Source organism: Arctopsyche grandis, chromosome 1, assembly GCF_051622035.1.
Source record: "Arctopsyche grandis isolate Sample6627 chromosome 1, ASM5162203v2, whole genome shotgun sequence".
Taxonomy (NCBI): Eukaryota; Metazoa; Arthropoda; class Insecta; order Trichoptera; family Hydropsychidae; genus Arctopsyche; species Arctopsyche grandis.
This window is the reverse complement of record NC_135355.1, coordinates 23,864,979-23,889,830: the sequence shown is the minus strand read 5'-3', so window position 1 is coordinate 23,889,830 and position 24,852 is coordinate 23,864,979. Positions and strand designations below refer to the sequence as shown.

The 24,852-nt window shown below is 34.4% G+C and overlaps 5 protein-coding genes across 5 annotated transcripts; 1 reads left to right on the top strand and 4 right to left on the bottom strand.

The window, feature by feature from the left end:
- The first annotated feature begins 4,293 nt into the window (after window positions 1–4,293).
- LOC143917312 (cationic amino acid transporter 4) lies at window positions 4,294–6,564 on the top strand. The gene is made up of 6 exons (XM_077438798.1): window positions 4,294–4,435; window positions 4,504–4,752; window positions 4,822–5,792; window positions 5,854–6,052; window positions 6,175–6,336; window positions 6,401–6,564. The coding sequence occupies exons 1-6, from the start codon at window positions 4,294–4,296 to the stop codon at window positions 6,562–6,564; spliced, it is 1,887 nt and encodes a 628-aa protein (XP_077294924.1).
- Window positions 6,565–8,325: 1,761 nt separating this feature from the next.
- LOC143921691 (uncharacterized) lies at window positions 8,326–9,467 on the bottom strand. The gene is made up of 2 exons (XM_077445076.1): window positions 9,323–9,467; window positions 8,326–9,221 (listed from the first exon to the last, which is right to left on the bottom strand). Exons 1-2 carry the CDS (start codon window positions 9,365–9,367, stop codon window positions 8,412–8,414), a joined length of 855 nt encoding a protein of 284 aa, XP_077301202.1. The 5' UTR covers window positions 9,368–9,467; the 3' UTR covers window positions 8,326–8,411.
- Window positions 9,468–9,482: 15 nt separating this feature from the next.
- On the bottom strand, window positions 9,483–11,238 carry LOC143921592 (uncharacterized). Its single transcript, XM_077444976.1, has 2 exons — window positions 11,136–11,238; window positions 9,483–11,052 (listed from the first exon to the last, which is right to left on the bottom strand). Exons 1-2 carry the CDS (start codon window positions 11,175–11,177, stop codon window positions 10,270–10,272), a joined length of 825 nt encoding a protein of 274 aa, XP_077301102.1. The 5' UTR covers window positions 11,178–11,238; the 3' UTR covers window positions 9,483–10,269.
- Window positions 11,239–15,009: 3,771 nt separating this feature from the next.
- Window positions 15,010–16,155, bottom strand: LOC143911105 (uncharacterized). The gene is made up of 2 exons (XM_077429850.1): window positions 16,063–16,155; window positions 15,010–15,990 (listed from the first exon to the last, which is right to left on the bottom strand). Exons 1-2 carry the CDS (start codon window positions 16,090–16,092, stop codon window positions 15,202–15,204), a joined length of 819 nt encoding a protein of 272 aa, XP_077285976.1. The 5' UTR covers window positions 16,093–16,155; the 3' UTR covers window positions 15,010–15,201.
- Window positions 16,156–20,873: 4,718 nt separating this feature from the next.
- LOC143913564 (uncharacterized) lies at window positions 20,874–23,442 on the bottom strand. The gene is made up of 2 exons (XM_077433443.1): window positions 22,904–23,442; window positions 20,874–22,831 (listed from the first exon to the last, which is right to left on the bottom strand). The coding sequence occupies exons 1-2, from the start codon at window positions 22,943–22,945 to the stop codon at window positions 22,022–22,024; spliced, it is 852 nt and encodes a 283-aa protein (XP_077289569.1). The 5' UTR covers window positions 22,946–23,442; the 3' UTR covers window positions 20,874–22,021.
- Window positions 23,443–24,852: the final 1,410 nt, after the last annotated feature.

The window sequence follows — 24,852 nt, the reverse complement described above, 5'->3', positions numbered from 1 at the left end:
AGGTGGATTCAGGAAACAGATTAAATTAAGCAAAATTTCAGCGGAAACAAAAAACCTAATTAAGCATAAAAGGAATTTAGATAGGGATAATAATAAGCAAGAATACAATCTAGTAAATAAGGAAATTAAAAAGAGAATAGTCAGGGATGTCAGGGATTTTAACAGCAAGCTAATAGAAAATACCATTAAGAATAACCGTAGCCTGAAAAAGTGCAAACAGGATCTTTTCTTAGGCAAAAACCAAATGATCGCAATCAGATCAGAGAGCGGAGTAATAATTAGGAATAGAGAAGAAATCATAGACAGAGTTTACACGTTCTATGCAAAACTATACGAGAACGACAACGGCCAATTCCCCGCTCTGGAATCGACACACGGCCAAAGGGTTCCTGCAGTATTGCCTAGCGAAGTAGAGGCCGCGCTAAAAACTGCAAAGAACGGTAAAACCCCAGGGGAAGATAATATTCCCATTGACTTACTAAAATGTGGCGGCCCCCCCCTAATTAATATCTTAGCTAGGCTTTTCAGCAAATGCATCCAGAACCAAGCTATACCAGAAGGATGGAATAACGCAACTATCATTTTAATACACAAAAAAGGCGACAAAAGCGATATCAAGAACTACCGACCCATTAGTCTACTTTCAGCGGTCTACAAGCTCTTCACGAAGATTATTACAGAAAGGCTGAAGAATATCCTTGACGAGAACCAACCTATAGAGCAGGCAGGGTTTAGGGCAAATTTCAGCACAATGGACCACCTCCAAGTAGTTGGCGAACTAATCGAGCGCGCCAACGAATATCAACGGCCATTGTGCCTAGGTTTCGTCGATTATGAGAAAGCCTTCGATACAGTTAGTCATAATGCAGTACTTAACGCTCTAAAAACACAGGGAGTGCCGGAACCCTATGTGGGACTGTTAGCTGCAATATATAAGAATGCCACAGCTTCGGTTAAAACTTTTTCAGGTACAGATAGATTTAGCATAGGAAAAGGAGTAAGACAAGGAGATACAATCTCGCCCAAGTTATTCAATGCGGTGCTTGAGGGAGTTTTCAGGAAATTGGATTGGGATACAGCCGGAGTAAGCATCAATGGTCGCTTTTTGAGTCACCTTCGGTTCGCAGACGATATAGTTCTAGTTGCTCGTGATTCAGCTGACCTACTCATCAGACTAACACAGCTGGACAGGGAAAGTAGAAAAGTAGGATTAAAAATTAACTTAGATAAGACTAAACTAATGTTCAATAGTTATTGCATGCCTGATAGCATCCCCTTAGATGATAAACCAGTAGAAGTAGTAAATAATTATTTATATTTAGGTCAAATAATTGACATGTCTGGTAGTAAAAATGAAGAGATAAAGAGACGTATGAAATTAGGGTGGAGTGCATTTGGACGGATGAATGCTGTTTTTAAATCAAAAATGCCACTCTGCCTGAAGAAAAGGATCTTTGATCAATGCGTTTTGCCAGTGATGACGTATGGATGTGAAACTTGGACACCGAACGCCAAGATGCAAAATAAAATCCAATGCACTCAAAGAAGTATGGAACGCTGTATGCTTGGCATAACGAGGAAAGACAGGAAGCGGAACACGTGGGTGAGAAATATGACAAGGGTAGTGGACATAGTAGATAGAGTGAAGAGATTGAAATGGCAATGGGCGGGTCACGTAGCTAGGAGGATGGACGAAAGGTGGACAAAAGAAGTGCTTGAATGGTACCCGAGAGAAGGCAAAAGAGTAAAAGGAAGACCGCAAGGAAGATGGGTGAACGAAATTAGGAAAATGTGCGGAATGAGATGGATGAGTGTTGCGCAAAACAGAGACGAGTGGAAGCGTGTTGGAGAGGCCTTCATCCAGCAGTGGATGGCGAATGGCTGTAAATGATGATGATGATTAAGGACTTAATAAACGGTGAAAAAGCTGCCACATAGAATATTTGTAAAAAAATTTATTGGAGATAAACAGATCGTGTTCACATCCTTGATGATCTTTGACATAACATTTTTGTATAGTTCGATAGCGACAGGAACTAGAAAATTGAATTATAATTTTAATGCGATAATACCAAACAAACAATGATAATTCGCAAAAAATTCTGATAATTATTTTATACATCATAACATAATCAACTGGTTAGCGATTACTAAATGCATGTAAGAATTTACACAATTCAGGCAAGATTTATCCATACTGGAAATTGTATGTACATACATACATACCTATACATTATTTTAAATGTTATTAATTCTTGTTGAAGTACAATACACTTAGATACATATGTCGATATATGCAATATCTTACGTTAGAACAGGTGATAATATAAAGGTCAAATCGTTAGCCTGAATTCCAATTACCTAAGGAATTTTCTCTTGTCTTCCTTTCACCACTAGCAATAAGAGAATACACTCACCCACCCCCGAGTTCTAAATTCTGATGTAATATTTTATTTACTATAATGCTTTATCCATGAAACGATTTCTTTTAATATTTGAAAAATTAAAAAAAATGGTATTATATTTGTTTACAAATACATAAATATTTGGATTCATACAAGTATGTACATGTAAACTTGATTTGATGAACTAAATACTTTCATCCAACATCCAATTTATGTATATCATAAGTAAATTTCGTTTATTTTTTATTGATATATGCATGTATGTACATACATATATATATATATATATATGTATTTACTATTAGTGTCTGAAAAATATCATGTCATTTTAATTTTGTATTCAATATCGTCGGCTACCCTCATTGGTAAACCAGTGAGAGGGGCCTTTGGCCTTTTGTTGGCTTTTGAAATCACCCAAATTCAGTATACAATACTGGATGAAATGAACGATCGCCTATAAATCAACCGAAAACAAAATATTTGCTGAATATTTTCCAGGCATGATAAACGTGTTACGTTTCCATATTGAAAGATACTTTGTATGTTCTATTTTCTTATTTGTATAAAATTTTGACCATTTGAAATAACTATTAATATTTAAATTAAATATGATATTAAAAGGAATTTTTAATTTCCAATTTCGGAAATAATAAAAAAATATATTAATTTTACAAGAGATATATACATATATATATATATATATATATATATATATATATATATATATATATATATATATATATACATATATTTTCATATTTTAATTATAAGGTGAATTTCTTTGAATAGTAAATATAAATTAAGAATATAGCTTGAATCTGCTTGAAGTTAGTTCTGTAAAATGTAATTGTATCGAAAATGTTTTTCCGTGTCGTTAATAGATGGCTTTTGTTACATTAAATTTATTTATACATTTGTCTATATTTGCGAATATTTAAAATATGGAAATAAACGAAATAATTATGAAAAATAAGCACGATTTTCATTTTCTCATATAACAAAAGATGTATGACAATGGCTTGATGGAATTTCCGTCGGAAAATTTCAGCGGCCACTTGTAGGCAGGTATATTAAATATGGCGTCCATCGATCGCCGCTGAACGCATGCGCTTTTCCGGATTTTTCCCAAGAAACGTTCCATTCTTCCAGCGGCTTTCCTGCCATCGCCATCATGTGAGTGTGCACCCTTGATTTTCTTTCCTTCAGACTGCCGGTAAAGCTCTAATAAAATTATATATGATTAATTTTGGATCCATAATCAATGCTCTACACTAAATTCAAGTTTAACGACAACAAATTGGCACACAACCGACACCAATCCATATTGTCAAAACATATGTTTGAATTCCATTCATACAATCAGTTCAATTCATATTTTTTTATATAAAATAATTTAAATTTTCATACATATTCCTCGACAATTAGTCGACTGAAAATTTTAAATTTATAAAAATATTATACATCATACTTTTACTTATATGACTCAGAGGATGAATAAGAATAAGATTTCGGAAAATTTCAAATGGTTATACATAAAGCCTACGTTTAGCTAATATATAATTTCGAAAGAGACTTCATAACTATTATTGGTTCGTAGAAAAACAAATGAATATTCAAAGAAATTTAAATAAAATAAAACTATTCAATTAAATTTAATAAAATTTTTACTATTAGATTGGCCATGTTTAAGTGGCTTATATAACAAATACCGAGCGTAGCCGGGAAAAACACTAGTATATTATATGTATATATGTATACACATGTATGTATTAAAAATTAAAAATTCCTCCGTTATGTTTCTTAATCGATATTCCTTATAATATACATAAGCTATACATAATATACATAGTTAAATAAATTTTCTTAAAAATACAATTTAACAGTAAAGATGGCGGGAGCAAGAAGGCAAGTGCTGGCGAGAGTAGCACAAGGATTATGGCTTCGTATGGGTCGTACAAGACCATTAGATCAAGATCCACTCGATACTCAGCTGAACAGATGCCTCTCTACTCTGGACATAACGCTTTTAGGTTATAATAAATGGTTTTATATATAAATATATATATGTTGATTTTTAACTAAAGTATGAACTCAACAGGTATAGGACATATGGTAGGGGCAGGCATGTATGTGCTGACAGGAACTGTAGCTCGAGAACTGGCTGGTGGTGCTACTACTCTTAGCTTCTTGCTAGCAGGGCTTACATCATTTTTGGCAGCACTTTGTTATGCTGAATTCGGAACTAGAGTACCACGAGCAGGCAGCGCTTATTTGTACACCTACGTTAGCGTTGGAGAATTCTGGGCTTTTGTCATCGGTTGGAACATCATCCTAGAACATATGATAGGTAATGGGTTGCCTTTATATTTTATAATGCTATTATTTCATTTGATTCTATTTTTCTGTTTTAATCTAGGTGCTGCATCTGTGGCGAGAGCTTGGAGTGGATATCTAGATTCGATCTTAGGAGGAGCAGTTAGCAACAACACTATAGCGTGGACTGGTGAAATGCACGAAAAGCTTTTGGGCCGTTATCCTGATCTTCTGGCATTTTCGATCTGTATAGCATTCTCCCTTTTGCTAGCGTTAGGTGTTAAAACTTCAGTTTACATCAATAACGCACTCACAGTTCTCAATCTAGGAGTTATAGTTTTGGTCATTGTCGTCGGTTTTTCTTATGCTGATCCTGAGAATTGGTCAGCTAGCAAGGGAGGATTTATGCCGTATGGATTTTCTGGAGTTTTAGCTGGAGCTGCTACTTGTTTTTACGCTTTTGTCGGTTTCGACAGTATATCATCTTCTAGCGAAGAAGCTAGGGATCCAACATATTCAATTCCTGTAGCCACAATACTTTCAATGACTTTAGTAGCTGTGGGATATGTTCTAGTTTCGGCTGCTCTGACTCTAATGGTTCCTTATTATAAGATAAGTCCTGATGCCGCACTTCCGGAAGCCTTCGGAGCTTTGAATCTAAGCTGGGCAAAGTATGCCGTGGCAGTTGGAGCACTCTGCGGAATGACAACTTCGCTTTTGGGTTCTTTGTTCACCTTGCCGCGTTGTTTGTACGCTATGGCTCAAGATGGTTTGCTGTTTAGCTTCCTTGGAAACATCAATGCCAAAACTCAGATTCCAATCGCCAATCTGATCGTATCTGGATTGTCTTCCGCGGTAATTGCTCTGCTATTCGATTTGGAAACTCTAGTAGAGTTCATGTCAATAGGTACATTGTTGGCGTATACTATAGTTAGCGCTGCCGTGATAATTTTGCGATACAGACCTGCTACTTCGGAAGAGTTAAGAGCTTTAGGTCTCGGTGGCATGGATATATCTCCTGAGAGTTCTCCGGGGGGAACGCCAGTCACTGATCCAGGATCCATCTCTTCAGAGGTAAAATTTCAATTAAACATCTTCAAAACTATTACAAAAATAATATTAATTTCAATTGTAGGTGTACGAAGTGGTTATGGCCGGTCGTCTTAAAGCAAGGCATACTTGGTTACGATGGTTGGTTGGAGGACGTGCCCCAGGCTCTGCAGTGGTCACATCTACAGCTTTATATACCATCACAGCAGCAATCCTCTGTGCACACATTTCTGTTGCTCCTTCTCCATTGTTGATCCCCGCTCTGATTATTTTCATGATTATATGTAAGTTGAATTTGTTAAATTCCCAACCTACGTATATACGTGGTTTTTCTAAATAGTATCGTAGTACATATTATTTACAACTGCTGTCTATACAATTTTGACAAAATTATAAATTTCATTAGGTTTAATAGTGATTTGGGCTCATCAACAAAGTCCAGTGAGGCCACCTTTCCGTGCACCTTTTGTACCATTATTACCAGCTATTAGTATACTTGCTAACGTTGAACTGATGGTTCATCTGAATGCTTTGACTTGGGCTAGATTTGCAGTCTGGATGGCACTAGGTAACATTGTTTTGTAAAACACCACCAATGGTAAATATACTAATAAGTTTGCTGATTTTTTCAGGATTGGTAGTGTATTTGGGATACGGAATGAGACACAGTCAGGCTGGATGTGCAATTGGAACTGGAGCTGACTCTACAGGTGGACTGTTGGCCAGTGCTTCATCAGCCCACTGGGGATCCACTGGTCCCGACCACCAATCAATCGTATCAAGAGAAGGAGAATAAACCTACAAACCGGATCTAAATAAGGGGGTGCAAACTAAATAGCTCATGGATACACATTCGGTAGAGATCTTCTCTGGAATTATATAACATTATCCAAAGATAGATCAATGGTTAGCTGTTACATATTGGAGAACAGTAACATAAATTAAATACATTCATGTATACATTTTAATGATGATATTTTGTAAGTTGAATGTATGATTTATACCAAACAACTACTGGATTGATTGATGCTCACATTAATTGAAAAATTAAAACCAAATACATACATATATAAATCAGTAAATGTTTTCTATCGGGGGTTTTCTTTGATAGGATTGTGAAAAGTATTTTACATTGTCTTCATGAGTATTCGATTGTATTTAATAATAAACACTGCTTGAAAAAGATTTATAAAAAAAATATTAAAACACTAATTCAAATTGGACTAACAAATTTGAAAAAAGATGCTTAAAAATATTATCTATTATAAATAAAAATAATTATACTACTGTCGATTGTGATTTCGAAAATTTTACATGAGTTTGTAAAATACAGTGTATTCCTACATACATATGTATATGTATGTATGTATATGCATGTATACATATGGTTTGCATGCCCCTATTTTAAATATTTAAATACCTATAAATGCAATATCTGGGTGTCCAAAAACCATCGCAATGGACACTTATGGCTTTCTATACGAATAACATGCTTTGTGTTACTGTGTAAATTTTCAATGTTTTAGTTTTGAGTACACAATCCTTACAACAATTATAATTCAAATATGTATCATTCAATTTTAGCAGCCAATGACATATATTTTGAACTTTGAAAGTCTAAAAATATACATATATTATATATACATAAAATATAAAAAAATACTGCAAATGTGAGACTGTTATGTGTATACATTAAATAAATACTCAATCTTTGATTCACCGTCCTCGTACCATTGAATTATCCCCATTATGAATTATATGTGTATGAATTTATATTATATATGTGTATATATATATATATATATATATATATATATATATATATATATATATATATATATATATATATATATATTTATGTGCGTAATTATTATATATTATATTATATTTGCAAATACGTATCTCTATGTATTCGTTGAGAATAAACAACGGCACTATTATAAATGTATGTATGCTATACGTGTATTATTGTATATAACTGAATTTATTGTATTATTACAAACATATACAAGTGTATTGATGTATATTTAGAGTCTATTATCAATTAATAATATATTATGAATTATAAGGATTCGATTTGCAAACATATTTAATTTTTAATTATAAATGGAAATTCTCAAAAATTTTGCAAATATTATTCTTAAATGTTCGTACATATATAATAACCTATTATAATCGCATTATTTATATAATAAGTTTTGCAACTTATTGATTATAGCACAAATTTTATTTTTATAGTTTATTATTTTTTTAGCCTATGTGTAGGTGATATTATTTTGTTAGTACTTCAATGTGTGATTGAATTAATAGATTCATGGAGTCAATAATTATATTTTTTTTGTTTTTAGGAATAGTTGATTTCTTTATTACATATCATTTTTAGAATTTTATTCACTGTTTACAATTAACAGAGTATAATAAGTTAATTTGTGTAAAATATTTAATATATGTTGATATAACATTATTAATATGTATTATATAATAATAATGTTATATACATATATATATAAATTATTATACTAAAAAAAATCGTAAAAGTATAAATATATTTTATTTAAAAATAAATTAATCTTTTTTTTATTAAATTTTGCCTCAACCTTGAATGTATTCATTATTTTTGTTATTTAAAACGCAATTTTTATATTATATTAAACTACTGCAATCGTGTTCTATGCAAATTCTCTTCACAGGATTAAACTTTTCCCCAAAAGGACAGTGTCTACTGATTGGTTCATCTTCATCGTCCGAACATTGAATGTAAGACTCGCAATTGTCTTGGTTATAAAATAAGCCCTCATCCACACATTTACCATCAATAAGACCCGTTTTGAGAGCTTCGCACTTTCCCATATATGCTTTGGCCTGAATATAATAGGTGTCATAGGGACAAGTGAAAATTTGAGGTTGATAAAGAACTTTTCCATTGACTCCCAAAGGCATGCACACAAAGTAGAGACTTGGATTTCCATCAACATCTCCAGTTTGGCCAATCTCCTCGCATATTGGTAAAGTTGTTTTGCACTTTTCATCAGGAAGCTTAGCATGACAAAGAGTAGACATAGAATCAAATCCGAATCCTTTTGGACATTTAAAGTCTATTGAAGTGGTCCTCAAGTGTCCCTTTTCATCGACAGCACACATATGATACTTGGTACAATCATATGCATCAGGAAATATTCCAGGTTGGTTGCAAACAAATTGATAACTCAAAACACTTTCGTGACAAGCAAAATTGAAGTCGTCTGTACAAACCCCAATCGTTTGGTCGCATGTTCTTTTTCCATCACAGGTATCCATTAGTATTTTATTCCAGTCACCATTACTCAATTGTATACAATAAAATGAGTATCGGCAACCGTCGCACATCATTCCATTATTCGTGCAGGGATTTCCCTCATCATTCGATACATTTTCTCCCGTGAAAATGTTTAAGTGAACATTGTGAGATAACACCTGAATATGAAATAACAACGTAGAAAATACATGCGAAAAATACAATGATATTCAAAATGTTTCATTTTATAGAATTCACTTGAAATTAAAAAATTCCTCACCAATTGAACTGCGCACAAAAGTAGCAGAATTATCTTATATAACATTGTAGACGTTTATCTTCGTAAGTGTTTTTATTAAATCAATATTCTATGCACTGATTTTTATACCCATCAATCCATACAATATTAATGATCGTGTTTTATCTCAAAAATTAATGATAACATTTGCGGTGTGATTTATTTATTCGATAAGACTGAACAATAAAAAAAAATACCACAGCGAATAATTTAATCTAGCATTGCTGTGTTCAAAGTAAAAATTGAAATTAAAATACAGATATTTTATATATGTTTTAATTTTTAACTGTTTTTAATACTGGCCAAATAAACTTTTAATAAATTGGAAAAAATGTAAAAAAAAAATATTGTTTTGACTTTTAAAATTCGCTAGATGTTTAATTATAAGATTTTTAAACAGTTAAACATTAAAAATCTATGGAAAAAAAATCCGAATATTGATTACAATACTAACTTTTTAGCACCAAAAGACTGGATTTGCACCAAAAGACTGGCCAAAAACTGTAAAAATTGTACATTTTTTACACGCTTATATCTCATAAAACAACCATATTATATCCCATTATATCTCAGAAAGCAAACCAACAAGAATCATGGTCATATTTGAATTGAGTGAGTCAACCTCAGTAATTATTGATTAGTTTCAGCTTACTCATAAACGGATACTCAAAAGCGGTTACTCAAAAACGTAATTAATTGCGTGTGTGTTATTTAAAATTAAATAATTCATACTATAAAAAAATATCAGATAAACCAATTTATTTTCAACTAAAATTCACATTACTAAATGCAAGAGCTTATTTGTAAATAAAGTAATATTTATATAAAAATTTTAGTCAGTTTATCCAAAAACTCAGTTTATCCAAAAATTTTCGTTTTGATTTTGTTAATTTTAATTCCATTAACGAATAAATATTTTTTAGCGTTCATTAATATTTCCAGCATGAAAATTCAACGCATTTTTCTGTTTTGTGATCGTAAACAAGTCCCAAAACACACTTTTTATACACAGGATTTCTATCAATAATCGTGCACTCTATATATCCTTTACAATCTGAGGGATTGTAGAATTTCCCGATGGCCTTGCATTTCCCATTTTCCAAACCATTCTTTGGAGTCGGATCAACACATTCTTCCCCATTAAATTCATAGTTGAAGGGGCAAACGAATATTTGAGGATAGTAGACACGATCAGTAGGTAAACACACGTAATAAAGACTGGGATTTTCTTGAATGTATCCAGAATCAAATTGATTTTTACACGGTTGAATCAACTTTTCACATATTTCTTTCTTATTACAAAGAGTGCTTAGTGGGTTATATCCAAATCCATTTTTGCACTCCAATTCTATCGGTGTGTGATCTAATAATCCATTTTCTTTTATGCACATGAAGTATTTTGAGCAATTGAAAGGATGGGGGAACAATCCTGGTTGAAAGCACTCGAATTTGTAATCTACAATGTTTTTATCACATTCAATGTTCTCTTGCAATGTACATTTTCCAATTGTTTCCAAGCAAGTTTGAAGTCCAGCACACTTTTCTGCCTGCTCCTTGAAATATTCCCCATCAGATAAAAGGATGCAAAAGGAAGAAGTATTACAATCGTCGCACATGTAGCCAGACTTTGTACAATTTTTTGTCCGTGTTTCGTATAAGTTCTTCAGACCAGTTATGGAAAAATCTTCCTCTTCTGCATATTCGCAAATTACCTTGTAAGTAAATTTTTAATCTTATTAAAATCTTATATGTATTTCTATTGAGATCTTTTATATTAATTTCAAAAAATACTTACAAGCGCAACACAGGTGGCAAATATAACCCACTTTGTGATCATTTCGTAGGATCTATCGATCTGTGAGATATTTCGTCCGCACACTTTCAATAATTCACTATATATAATCAATTGAAAATGATAAGACCGTCCGAAGACCAGTTTCATTTGATTAGATATGATTTTTTAATGTTTAAATATTTGAATTGTTAAAACAAGTTTTTATATTTAAATTTTGTTACGGCCTGAAGAAAAAGATCTTCAATCAATATGCTTTACCAGTAATGACGTATGGATGTGAAACTTCGACATTGAGCGTCAAGATTTAATACAAAGTTTAATGTAGTCAAAAGAGTATAGAACGCTGTACGCTTGGCATAACGAGGGGATATATGAAACGGAGTACGTGGGTGAAAAGTATGATAAGGGTAGTGGATATAGTGGAGAGAATGAAAATATTGAAATGGCAATAGGCGGATCGCAACGTTAAAGCAATAGACAAAAGGTGGAAAAAATAAGTGCTGGAATGTTACCAGTGAGAACATAAAGGAGTGACGGCTGCAAGGAAGAAGGGTGGCCGAAATTAAAAGAGTGTGTGGGTTGAGATCAGGGTTGCCAGATTTCCAAAATTAGATATCAGGACATTCAGTATTTCGAATTTCGTTCGAAAAATAGAAGCTGAATAATTAATGAATGAATTACGAAAAAAATATTTTGATTTAATTATAATGTATGTAAATAAGTACATACATATGTATTTGTATGTAGGAGAGATCATGTAAAAAATAGTTACTTAATAATCCACAGAAATCACAGTCATTAAAATAGAATGGATACAATTACAGGAATTATATTTTGGTTTAAATGCAAAAAAATACAATCATAAGAGTTTTATTAAAAGTTTTTTCGTAACTTTTAACTTGTTTCAAAAATTTTCTAAAGGCATTACAATTGCATTAATTCAGCTTCTACGGTTTCTAACAATAATCTAATCTCTCCTTTCTCCAGGTTGCGCTCATTAGACTAAATATTCTTTCGCCAATTGCAATGGAATGTAGAATTGAAAGGATGTGGGCTACAGTTTTATACACGTTATTGCAAGCGGAATGATCTTCAAAAAATATTGTCCATTTGTCATTTTTTTTTCTCGTTTACTTCAGTAAAAATTTACAGATATCTTCGTATAAAAAGTCAATAATTCAAATAATAGATATCTATAGGTATTAAATAATTTTGTTAATTTTGCAATTGAAGAAAATAAAATAAATAGATATTCATGTTTGGTTTAAGGACGACTTTAATGGATTGAAATTTGTTACGTTTGAAGTCAAACCAATGTCGGGACTTTCAGAGGCAATGCGGGACTCGGGATTTGTCTGTTGAACTCGGAACAGTCCCGGCTCAAATAGGGACGTATTGCAACCCTGGTTAAGATAGATTAGAGTTGCGCAAAACAGAAACGAATGGAAGCATGTTGGAGAGGCCTTCATCTAACACTGGGTATTGAATGACTGTAAATGATGATGAGACATTACAGATATGTTGATATTTTTTAGACTTCTTCGGCAATTGAAATCACATGAACTAGCAAAATAAAGTATAAATGCTTAAATGAAAATCTTTAATTTGAAATGAAAAAAATACCGATTTACAGTCATAGGTTTATATGTATATGTATATAAAATTTAATATATTAAAAGCCTTCAGAAACTCGCAATTAATTTATTTTGTTTAATAATACGTTTTTACATCCATTAACATACACAATTTTTACAAAAATCATGCACAATTGATATTATACACATCTAATGTTTGTAACAAGTATTTATAAATGATTTGTAGATATTACTTTTATTATTTAAATTGTTAAATTAAAAAAAAAATATATATATATATATATACATATGTATATATGTAAGTACAATGAAAATAAACAAAATAGTTTTACCATTTGAACGATTTCAAAAATACGATTTGTTTTGTATTTTTTTTATTATATTATTATACTTTATTCAATTGTTTGATATTTTTCATCATCGTTTTTACGGAAATTCTTAATAAATGCTTTGAAATTCAATAACATATTTATTTAATTACCATTTCATTTTCTTCCGTTTTTGATATGTAGAATTATTAAGCTGTTGTGTTCAACTATTTAATTTTTTAATAAATTATACACAAAACAAAACAAGAAAAAAGTTTATTTAACACAAGTATCTAATCTATAATTTGGAAAGAGACTTTGTATGTATCTTTGGTCGTCGTTTTCGTCGTTTTCGTCGTCGTCGTCGTCGTCGTCCGTAGATCGGTGACGTCATCGAACACGTGATTCGATTTTTTTTTTTTCGATCCATGGGCGCCGATTTGTTTTTTTCGTTTCAATGGATTCACCCCCGCGGGGGCGCAAGGCGAGTAGCTTCATGGGGCCCCGCCAGGGGCGCCACAAGGGGCGCAGCCCCGTGGGGCCCCAGCCTCATGGGGCGCAGCCCCATGGGGCTCAAAAGGGGGCGCCACAAGGGGCGCAGCCCCGTGGGGCCCCGAAGGGGGCCCGGGGGGCCCAGCCTCATGGGGCGCAGCCCCATGGGGCTCAAAAGGGGGCGCCACGAGGGGCGCAGCCCCGTGGGGCCCCGGGGGGGCCCAGCCTCATGGGGCGCAGCCCCATGGGGCTCAAAAGGGGGCGCCACAAGGGGCGCAGCCCCGTGGGGCCCCGTGGGGCCCCGAAGGGGGCCCCGAAGGGGGCCCCGAAGGGGGCCCGGGGGGCCCAGCCTCATGGGGCGCAGCCCCATGGGGCTCAAAAGGGGGCGCCACGAGGGGCGCAGCCCCGTGGGGCCCCGGGGGGGCCCAGCCTCATGGGGCGCAGCCCCATGGGGCTCAAAAGGGGGCGCCACAAGGGGCGCAGCCCCGTGGGGCCCCGAAGGGGGCCCGGGGGGCCCAGCCTCATGGGGCGCAGCCCCATGGGGCTCAAAAGGGGGCGCCACAAGGGACGCAGCCCCGTGGGGCCCCGAAGGGGGCCCGGGGGGCCCAGCCTCATGGGGCGCAGCCCCATGGGGCTCAAAAGGGGGCACCACAAGGGGCGCAGCCCCGTGGGGCCCCGGGGAGGCCCAGCCTCATGGGGCGCAGCCCCATGGGGCTCAAAAGGGGGCGCCACATGGGGCCCCGAAGGGGGCCCGGGGGGCCCAGCCTCATGGGGCGCAAGCCCTAATAGGCATTAACTAAGGGGGGCGAAGCCCTAGACGGCAATTAATCATGGGGGCGCGGAGGGGCGAAGCCCTAAAAGGCAACTGATCATGGGGGCGAAGCCTTAGACGGCATTTAATCATGGGGGCGCGGAGGGGCGAAGCCCTAAAAGGCATTAACTAAGGGGGGCGAAGCCCTAAACGGCAATTAATCTTGGGGGCGCGGGGGGCGAAGCCCTAAAAGGCATTAACTAGGGGGGGCGAAGCCCTAGACGGCATTTAATCATGGGGGTGCGGAGGGGCGAAGCCCTAAAAGGCATTAACTAAGGGGGGCGAAGCCCGAAACGGCAATTAATCTTGGGGGCGCGGGGGGCGAAGCCCTAAAAGGCATTAACTAAGGGGGGCGAAGCCCTAGACGGCTTTGAATCATGGGGGCGCGGAGGGGCGAAGCCCTAAAAGGCAACTGATCATGGGGGCGAAGCCCTAAACGGCAATTGCTCATGGGGCGTGGAGGGGCGAAGCCCTAGAAGGCAAAGGCTCAGGGGGGTGCCGAGGGCGAAGCCCTAGAAGGCAAAAAAAAAAAAATGATTTTTTTTTTTGATTTTTTTAAATTTTTTTTTTGATTTTTTTTTTATTTTTTTTTTGATTTTTTTTTTTATTTTTTTTTAATTTTTTTTTTAATTTTTTTTTTTAATTTTTTAATTTTTTTTTTTTTTTTTAATTAAATTAGCTTAGTCATGTTTAAGCGGTTTATATTATAAACACTGAGCGAAGCCGGGTAATACAGCTAGTATTTTATAAAACAAGAAATTGTAAAAATATGCATGATAATAAATCGTGTTTATACCTAATTATTTGTACTCTTTTTTTCATCTGCATTTTATAATACGTAAATTCATATTGACAGATATTTATTTTGGACAATCGAATCCACGACAATCCCGTATGTTGTGGTCAAAGTAATCACCTAATCCACATTGCCAACTTATAGGACTTCCCCCTTCATAAGGACAAATGAAAAACTTTCTACAATCACTTGGATTATAGAACATTCCTTCGGTCAAACATTTCTCATTTTCAATTCCAATTGGAGGGGAAATGTCTACACACGTCTCGTCAATGAATTCCATACCGTTGGGACAAACATACATAAACGGATATAAAGATCCAGAATCGCCCGTTAAACAAATATAATACATACTAGGATGACCATCAATCACACCTGACTGGTACATATACATACAATTTACAGATCGAGAAGGACATCCTTCATTTGAAAGCTTTACACTACACAGAGTCGTCAGTGGGTTATACCCGTATCCTATATCACAATAATAATTTCTAGGAATAGGGTCGACCGTTCCATTCGGGTGGGCTAAGCACACGTGATAGCTTGTACAATCAAAAACATTCGGAAATAATCCGATTTGATGGCATTTGAATTCGTCGTTAGTAATGCTCTGGTTGCACTTTAAATTGTTTCCCGTGGTGCATCTGCCTGTGCTCTCCAAACACGTGCTTCCTGAAGGACAGTCTTCAATTTTTTCGACCACAAATTCTTCAGGGGCTACGAGGACACAGTAGTAAGAACTTTCACAGCCGTCGCATATTAATCCAGAATTGACACATTCAACTGAATAGTCAGAATTCGATCCCTGTTTGAAGTCCGTAGCATGTCCCAATATTCCGCCAGTTAATGCCTATAGTTAGTTTTTAAAAACAATATCTATATGTAAGTCGTTGTGTATTAATATGGTTTATAAAATACTTACGAATAAAATTATAACTGTGTGAACGGTCATGATTGATGCGCTACGTTTAAACAACGTGTATTGTGAGGTGTAAATGATAATTCAAATCTGAACGATAAATTTTGATTCACACTTATCTGTTTTTCAATACAGAACGTCAAAACAGATTTAAAATATCATGCTATGTCCTCTATTCTGAGAATTTTTAATCTCTTTAAATGATATGATTAGTAATGTATGTACATAGAATATTCTTCGAGAATTTTCGTTTTAATATACATATATTGTATGTATGTATGAATACGCTTACACAATTCTATAACAACTTAAGATTATTATACAGCATTACAGAGCATATCAGATCATTTTCAGAACCTCGCGGAATCTTTTAGGATCTCTTCTTCTTTCGAATTTGCTCAATGTTCAGCGCTGTGGTTATCGACGTCTGGAATTCACCTCCACTCCTGCCTGTTCTGGGCCAAGTTCTGATCCGATCTTGGCCGATCCCGTCAGTTCATTGAGCTGGTCTGACCGTCTCTTGGGAGACCGAAATCTAGCCCACCTTCCCTAAAGCGTTCCGGTGACTACCAGCCTACCCAGATTCTCCACTAGGGCTTCCAATCCCGGGATCCCGGTGTTTTCTGGTACCGTGAATCCCGGTGCTGAAACTATACTGAATACCGAGATTACTGTGATAGATGTGTTTTAATAAATCTTACAAAAATTTAGACATGGATGCGAACTGAAAATTTGAAGAAACTCTCAAAACCAGAACGCTTTTGTTTTATTTTGAAAATTTGTAACCAAACTCTCAAAACAAGAACGCCAAAATGGGAGTATTTTTTGCGTGAAACATCAGGAAAAATTTGCAAAATTGAACGTTTTTGAAATATGAAAATATGCAATTGAACTTTTTTCCCTTATACATTTGATTTCCCAGTGCTAGCACCTGGATCCCGAGGTCAATAATTCCCAGCGCCGCAATCACGGTGCTAAATTAACCTTCTGAGATTGGAAGCACTACTCTCCACATTCTTCTTGGCCATATGGCCAAAGTAGGAAAAAGTCCTTTTCCTACATGTAATGGAGTCTCTCTGAGACTGCCAGCTTGAGGCTGGTGTTGTTCGTGCGTCTTGCCGTTTATGGTATGCCCAGCATCCATCTCCAACACCACATTTGAAATCCATCTAGAACAGTGGTTCTCAAGTGGGGCCACTAGTGGATTTTACTGCGGCCACTAGCGACTTAATAGTAAATAATACTAATATTTAAAAAAAATATATATATATTTTAAAAACTACAAAAAAGTAACTTAACAATTATATTATAGAAACCATGCTCATCATTGACAAACTAAAATTATAGCGAAAAGCCTTGTGACAGAAGTTGAAAATGACAATTTTTCAATTTTATCTTCTGCTAGTGATTCATAGATAAGATGACAGAAACAACTTCAAAATTAAAATTAAAACTTAAAATAATAGAGTGTCTTCAATCTCTGAATCTGGAACTTGATGAAAGGTTCGAAGAATTGAATATTTTTAAAACTGTTTCTTTTGTATCTTCCCCTTTTATTATGAAGACAAATTAAAATTCATAGTACTATAAAATAGATTAAAATCATTTTCAGTATTGAGATTAATTAACTGAGCTAACGTAAAATATGCATTATTAGAAATTAGTCATGATCAAATACTTAATAACCATTTTAATAATATTTCGGTTCAAAAATTTTGGTCGGAAATATACGGTGACAATGAAACAAACCAATATAAAGATTTGTCAACAATTGCTTTATTAATATTGTCTATTTATCCCACTACCGTATATTGCGAAAGATCATTCAGTGTAATGCACTTTATTAAAAACAAATTTAGAAACGAGTTGACAGACGCAAACTTAGAAGCAGCAATGCGACTTGCATAGAAAGGAGCATTGAGCAATTTCCATTTGCATTATTATTAAATAAATAGATACCAAAATGTTAAAATTTCTTTTATTTATGAATAAATTGATCCACTTTTTTTGTAATTTTAATTTATTTGATTAAATTTGGTGCGGCCACCAGACATTTCCATGGGACCACTATTATCACCTGTGCGGCCACGGTAAAATTTCGCCTGAGAACCACTGATCTAGAATATCCCTTTTTCTTTTTTTCTAGAATCTCTTAGAGAAATGTAAATTTATTAAAAATAAATAACACTTTATTTAAATTAAAAAATCCTCTTTTTCTTATATTACATTTATGTGTATCAAGAACGCCTAATCAGTAAAGAGCGGTCCAAGTTAGCGATGTTCTTTGTTAATTGTTCACCGTGGATTGTTGTTTTTTATGATGAACATTTTTTTTGCACTCTAGCTTTGTAGATTGCTCTATTTCTTGGAAAATAGACCCAAAACGCCCTGTTTCCTGGAAAAAGCACGCTTTGGGTCCTACCTCTACTAATCAGGGACGTATATAATATAAATTTTTCCAGGGGCGGGAAGAGGGGTAAAAGTTGGCCAGTTTATGGTTGTTTTTTATATAATCTTTTTTTTTTTGAAGAATCTTCCAATCGACACGTTTAAACTTGTTGCGGTTTCAACTGGTCTAAACTGATTAAATAACAAATAATCGATTTGATAATGATTCATCAAATAACGTGTATGTTCCTGGCTTGAACAAATATAGGGGGGATTCCCCCCCCCCCCTCTAAACCCCTGGACCCTGAAGAATACATAATAGTCAACCCTTCTGTCAACACACTTTATCAATTCAATAAAAAAATAAAGGAAATTTTTAAAATATAAGTGAAAATATAGGAAAGCGTTATATCCTGTATCATGTTTTCTTACGATTTCAATATTTTTCTTTTCACTTCTTTCTTTTTCGGTTTTCTCCGATTGACTGTATTGGGATTCTTCCGATTGACTGTATTGGGATTGATTGGTATATGTAGGTATGTACGTATGTAAGTAGAATTGACAATCGAAATAGGCACTTCAGTGAGAAGTATAATGTATCAAGACAAAATACAGAATAGTAGGTATGTGTCAAAAACTGATTCACTATCAACTATTACATAAGTTGAGAGTTTTAGATATTTTAGGTTTTTGAGTATTTAGGTATGTAAAATAATAATTACTGATTTTTTTTGGAATAAAGATATTTTAATTTTGCTACTTTTTTGATTTTGATTTTCTAGGAAATTTTAAATTAACTTTAAAACAAATGTTAAGTTAAAAAATATTAAAATGAAACTTATAATATACATACATACAGTGGCGGACTGGCCATACAATCGAACATGCCCGATGGCATGTGGGCCCCACTATCTGTTAGAAAATATGGGCCCATGGGAAAATAACTTTGTAACTATTGCACTTTGGGACCTAAAGTTTGGGTATTTCAACAAAACAAATTTCTTACGATATACACAAACAACTAATACCTGCTTTAACAGCCCAAGGGTCGGTTAACTTTTTTTATTAGGCTCGAAATGGATGTTTCAACATTTGCGTGGGCCAATTTTGCCGGGCCCATTTCCAACCTCAAGATTATGTATATACCAATACTACCTACTGAAATAAAAATGGCAATAAACAAATTTCCGTGAATAATATAAACTGAATTGCTTAAAACAATTTTGATAGCTTAAAACGATTCATCATCAACCAGTGATTTAAATTTACTTCATACTTTCAAAATAACATTTGATTATACTTTGACGACATAGTAAGATTTAAATACACAATTTTAAACAGTTTCCGAATATAAAATCTATTCCTAATCTAGACGCATCCATGTATATAGAAATATAGGATAGGGGCCCCCTCCCCAAAATCCCGATTTTCGATTAACATTAATTGAAAATATTAAGCATTGTTTTCAGGGACGTCATTTGGGGGGAGGGGCGTAGGGGGGCACTCGCCCCCCTAAATTAAGGTATAGTGTGAATTTATAAAATATTATGAATTTAATGATTAATGAGATACTATGGATCTATGAATGCTACGTTTATTTCTTATGTATGTTACTTTTAAGTGGTATGCCTTGGGTAAAATTCTTAGAAATTGTTCATCCAATGAAGCGAATCGTTAGAAAGGTCCCCTTTACTTTATTTTGTCTCAAAAACTAAAATGGTGTTCACGAAATTTTACATATAACACTAGGTTTATAATTCTAGATATGAAATGTCAGTTCAATACGTCGAAAAGTTTCCGAGAAAAAAATAAAAATACCTCGATCTTATAGGGTAAAAGTACTACTTCTGGTTGAGATAAAAATAATTTTATATATTTTATTTTATTTTTATTTTATTTCATACCAGGAAGGCATTACAGGTAAACCCCAATGCGCCTTCCTGGCCAAATTACAAACAATACAGCATTTTTTTATTATATAAGTCGCTAAATTACGAGACACTGACTTAAACTCGACAATTAACGAGACATCTATGAATTGTACATACATTTTTATTGTAATATTTACATTAATCATACTCAAATAGTGGTGACATAGTGGGTAGGAAGGATTTTTAGCCAATTTTTAATCGGGAATCGTTTCAACAATGAAATCAGAGAAAATTGGCAAACTCTGATAGGAAACGATCAACCAGGAGTCACAAATCCTGGTCTGACCAGCAGCATTACAGATATACTCAGAAAAATTCTTTTCAATCGAGGTCAGCTCAAGGGATCGAACTCGGCGCCTCTCAGTGTTAAGCAGAAGCTTAACGACCGAGCCACGCTGCTGGCTATACATATACATACATATATAAAATAATAAAAAGACACACAGAAACAAACACTCAGACACACAGAGCTGCACACATTTTTCTATATTATTTAAACGTGATCAGTGATCGATTCTGAGTTCGAATTTCCGCATGATCACAAAACTTTATTTATTGTCATTACGTTACATATGTACATAGATAAAGTGAAAAGACAGTCGGTAGAAATTAAGTTAATTGATAGTTTTTTGTGACACAGTTTGATGGTGGATTTTCGTTGATCATGTGAAGATTTTTGGAAAAAAATTTTAACTTTTTACATAATATTTTTCTAAAATAAGCTTATTTTTTTCATATTTTCATTTTAATTCAATAAGGTGTATGCAAAGAATATTTTCCATTTTTAATCCGATATAAAATAGATTTTTTGAAAAATAATTCAATTTGACTAATCTTTGCCTGCCCCCCCCCCAAGAAAAAGCTGAAATGACGTCCCTGATTGTTTTCTACCGAGAGCTAAAGCCGCTTTTATGCCGCATTAATTTATGATGCATTCTATTTGCCTAGAACAAGGGTTAATACATAATATATGTACAATGTAATTTATTGATCTATTTTGCTTTTGCCATTTTTCTTGAACCTAAATTTGTTTATTCCCATATTTGAAAATTTTATTTATTTTTTACCCTTGATTTTTAGCGTGATGGAAAGAAGAAAATTTTGTTATATGGGGGGGGGGACAATTTTTTTAACCCTGGGTGGGCCCCCTTTGACTCCTGGCATGCACTGATTTCAGTCCCAGTCCGCCACTGCATACATACATACATATGTACATATATATAAAAAATCCCAAATTGAAGCAAGAGAGACTAAATGGACTCGCGACGTTGTACATAAATTTCTGTATACATAGCACGTATGTACTTTAGATTATTATGAAATAATATCTGATTTTGCTCATTTTTTTGTGTAGCATTTTTCTAGGAAAATAAATATTAAATAAAAAATACAAAATTTTTAGTTTTATTTTTGAAATATGTATATTTTTTGAAAAGCTTTTTCATCCCCCATGGTTTTGAATTTTTAAAATGAGGGGGTGGGAGCCTCAAAAATATTGGCTGCCTTGGGCCTCAAATTTTCTCTGACAGGCCCTTTGTATTATGATATTAATTAAAAACATGTTCATGTATTTCATTTATTTATTCAAAATTCAAAATTGTAAAACAAAAATATCAAATAAAAATAAAATTAAAATGGGAAATTTATTGACATGTAAACTCTACACATCTTTTCTGTTTAAAATCGAACTTCGTACCGACGGTACACTGATAACTGACAGGACTCCCACCCACGCTGGGGCATTGGAAATATCTTTTACAATCAGCAGGATTGAAAAAGAGACCCGTTGCAATACATTTGCCGTTTTGATCCAACCCAGTCGGAGGATAAGGATCGAAACAATTGTCGTTGAAGTACTCCCAACCGTTGGGGCACAAATATAATTGCGGATAATACAGTTTATTTTCACTAGGCAAGCAGAGATAATACATATTGGGATGACTTTGAACCCCACCTGACTGACCAGGACCATCACAGGGGACGATCAAAGGCTTACAATCAGTAGTAGCATTGACGATTTTTTTACTACACATAGTAGTCAAAGGATTATAAGCATATCCCTGAGGGCATTCGTAAGTTTGTGGTTTAGGAACGACACTTTTTTCGGTGGTTTCAGTACACAAATGATATTTTTGACATTCAAAAGGATCTGGGAATAATCCTACTTGATGACAGGAAAATTCGTATTCGGTAACGCTGGAGTTACATTTTAAGTTGGTTTGGGAGGTGCACTTTCCAGTGTTTTCCAAGCAGGTTGTCCCTGCATCTTCGCAATCTTCGATCATCTCGAGAGTGAAATTTCCGGAAGATGAGGGCACACAGTAATACGATGCTTTACATTCGTCACATATGAAGCCCACAGTTTTACAATCATCTTCCGTTATATTCCTGCTATGCACACGACCTTTAAAGAGAGAGTTCGTAGAGAATGCCGTAGTCCCACCCAAGCATATCTGAAATTGATTTAGAGATTTGTAAAGGACAATAATTAATACAAGCTAAGGATTATATTAAATATTACTCACAAATAAAATGGCGGATAGTAAAAATATGTTGCGTCTTTCCATGGTTGCACCTGAGATGAATACTCTTTGAAGCTATCTCACGTACTAATTATTGCATCACTGCGATTTAATATATTTATAAGGAACTGATAACAATTGATAATTCGTGACTAATTTGATACAGTTTGTTGTTGTGAACGCTGTGGTTTAATCAGTTTTTGAAAGAAATTCAATCCAATAATTTGAAAGAAATCATCAACAATATGTGGCACAAAACGTTGCGATCGTATATCTATTTAGTTGATCTTTAAAATTGTTGTCATACTGCGTTTTAATCGGGTGAATATGATGTTATTCTTTAAACCTTATCTTTGTTGAAGTGATAATGCAATGAAAAAAACAATACGTAGAATTTCAACGGATGTGATTTAAGTATGTACATATGTGTGTATGTATGTAGGTCGCATCAAAGATAATTTTTGATTTTTAAATGCTTTTTATTATTACTAAATTATGTTCACAATGTATTTTATATATATTTTAATAGCTACTGATCCACTGATCATTTTCTATTTTACAATTTTATTTTATTTTTGTTAGTTATCAAAGTATCATATTATTCTAATGTGTATGTACAGCGACGGTTCCCAACCTTTTTTGACTCACGTACCACTTGGTAGTACATAGCGCTAAATTTTACCACCATATAAAAATGATTGTATCTCATGAAATTTGTTTTTGCAAGTGTAATTATTATATAGAGCAGCGTTTCCCAACCTGTGGTGCGCGTACCACTTGGTGGTACGCGGTTGATGGTTGTTGGTATGCGAAAAAAAATCAGTAATGGCGGACATGCAGGAATGAATGATTTACAACAGGTGTGGGCAAACTTTTTGAATGAAGGGCCACATTAGAAAATCAAAATGAGCGGTGGGCCCCAAGTAAAATACTATTTTTAGATATATGTATGTACATTATTTATTATCATGAAAGGAATAGCAACATTTTTTTTTAATTTTATAAAAAATAGAAACAAAAATTTAATGAGACGAATGAAACTGTTTTAATATTCCAACAGTTTTTTTTTAATTTCAGGAGTTAGTTTTGTAGTTGAAATTCTTAAAACTGCTTGTACGTAAGAGTTCATCTGTGATGCTTGATCTTAAAGAATTTTTATTGATTTCATGATTGATGTAATTTCAAGTTGTGGCTCCGTCTATACATTATCAATATACATATGTATATTGAAAATGGATTTCGTACAATTGCCAAGCTTGTCTCAATTTTTCGGAAGTCGCTAAATCTTCGTCAAAACTCATTACTCAAAGCGTTGATAATTTCACCATATTCTTCAAATTCATTTTCTGATATCTCCAGCAACTTCGTGGTTGGAAAATGATCTACCCTTTTAATCTATAAATGTTGAAGAAACAGCCGGAGTTTTGATTGAAATCCATTAAAACTTTTCACCATATCATGGGCATATAAATTTTTCTCATGTAACATTGTGTTGAAAGTATTCAAGTAATACTTAAATACTTAATAAGTATGCAACTATGTCCAAAGTAATTGCAAAACACAAAACCAGTCACTATCGCTTAAGTCGGGAAAGTCCATAATATTTTTAAATTGTAAAAATATTGTATAACGATGTTTTCTTTTACATCCTACTAGTGAATTGCCCGATGAAATATCATCGCATGGGTATAAAATTATTATATACTCGTATAAAACTAAAAAAAAAATCCGGAACCGGAACCGTTATTTTCGTAGACTCTCATAGATAGTTTTCAATTCTTTATTTGTAATAATTTTCAATTCTTAAAGTTAACGTTAACAAAATGTTAATTAAAGTTAACAAAATGTAATATTTTCCGATTATACACAAACGGTCATTGACCTCGTAACGTTGAATATTATTATTACACGTAACAAATTATGTACATATGATGTGTATTTACAACACGTAT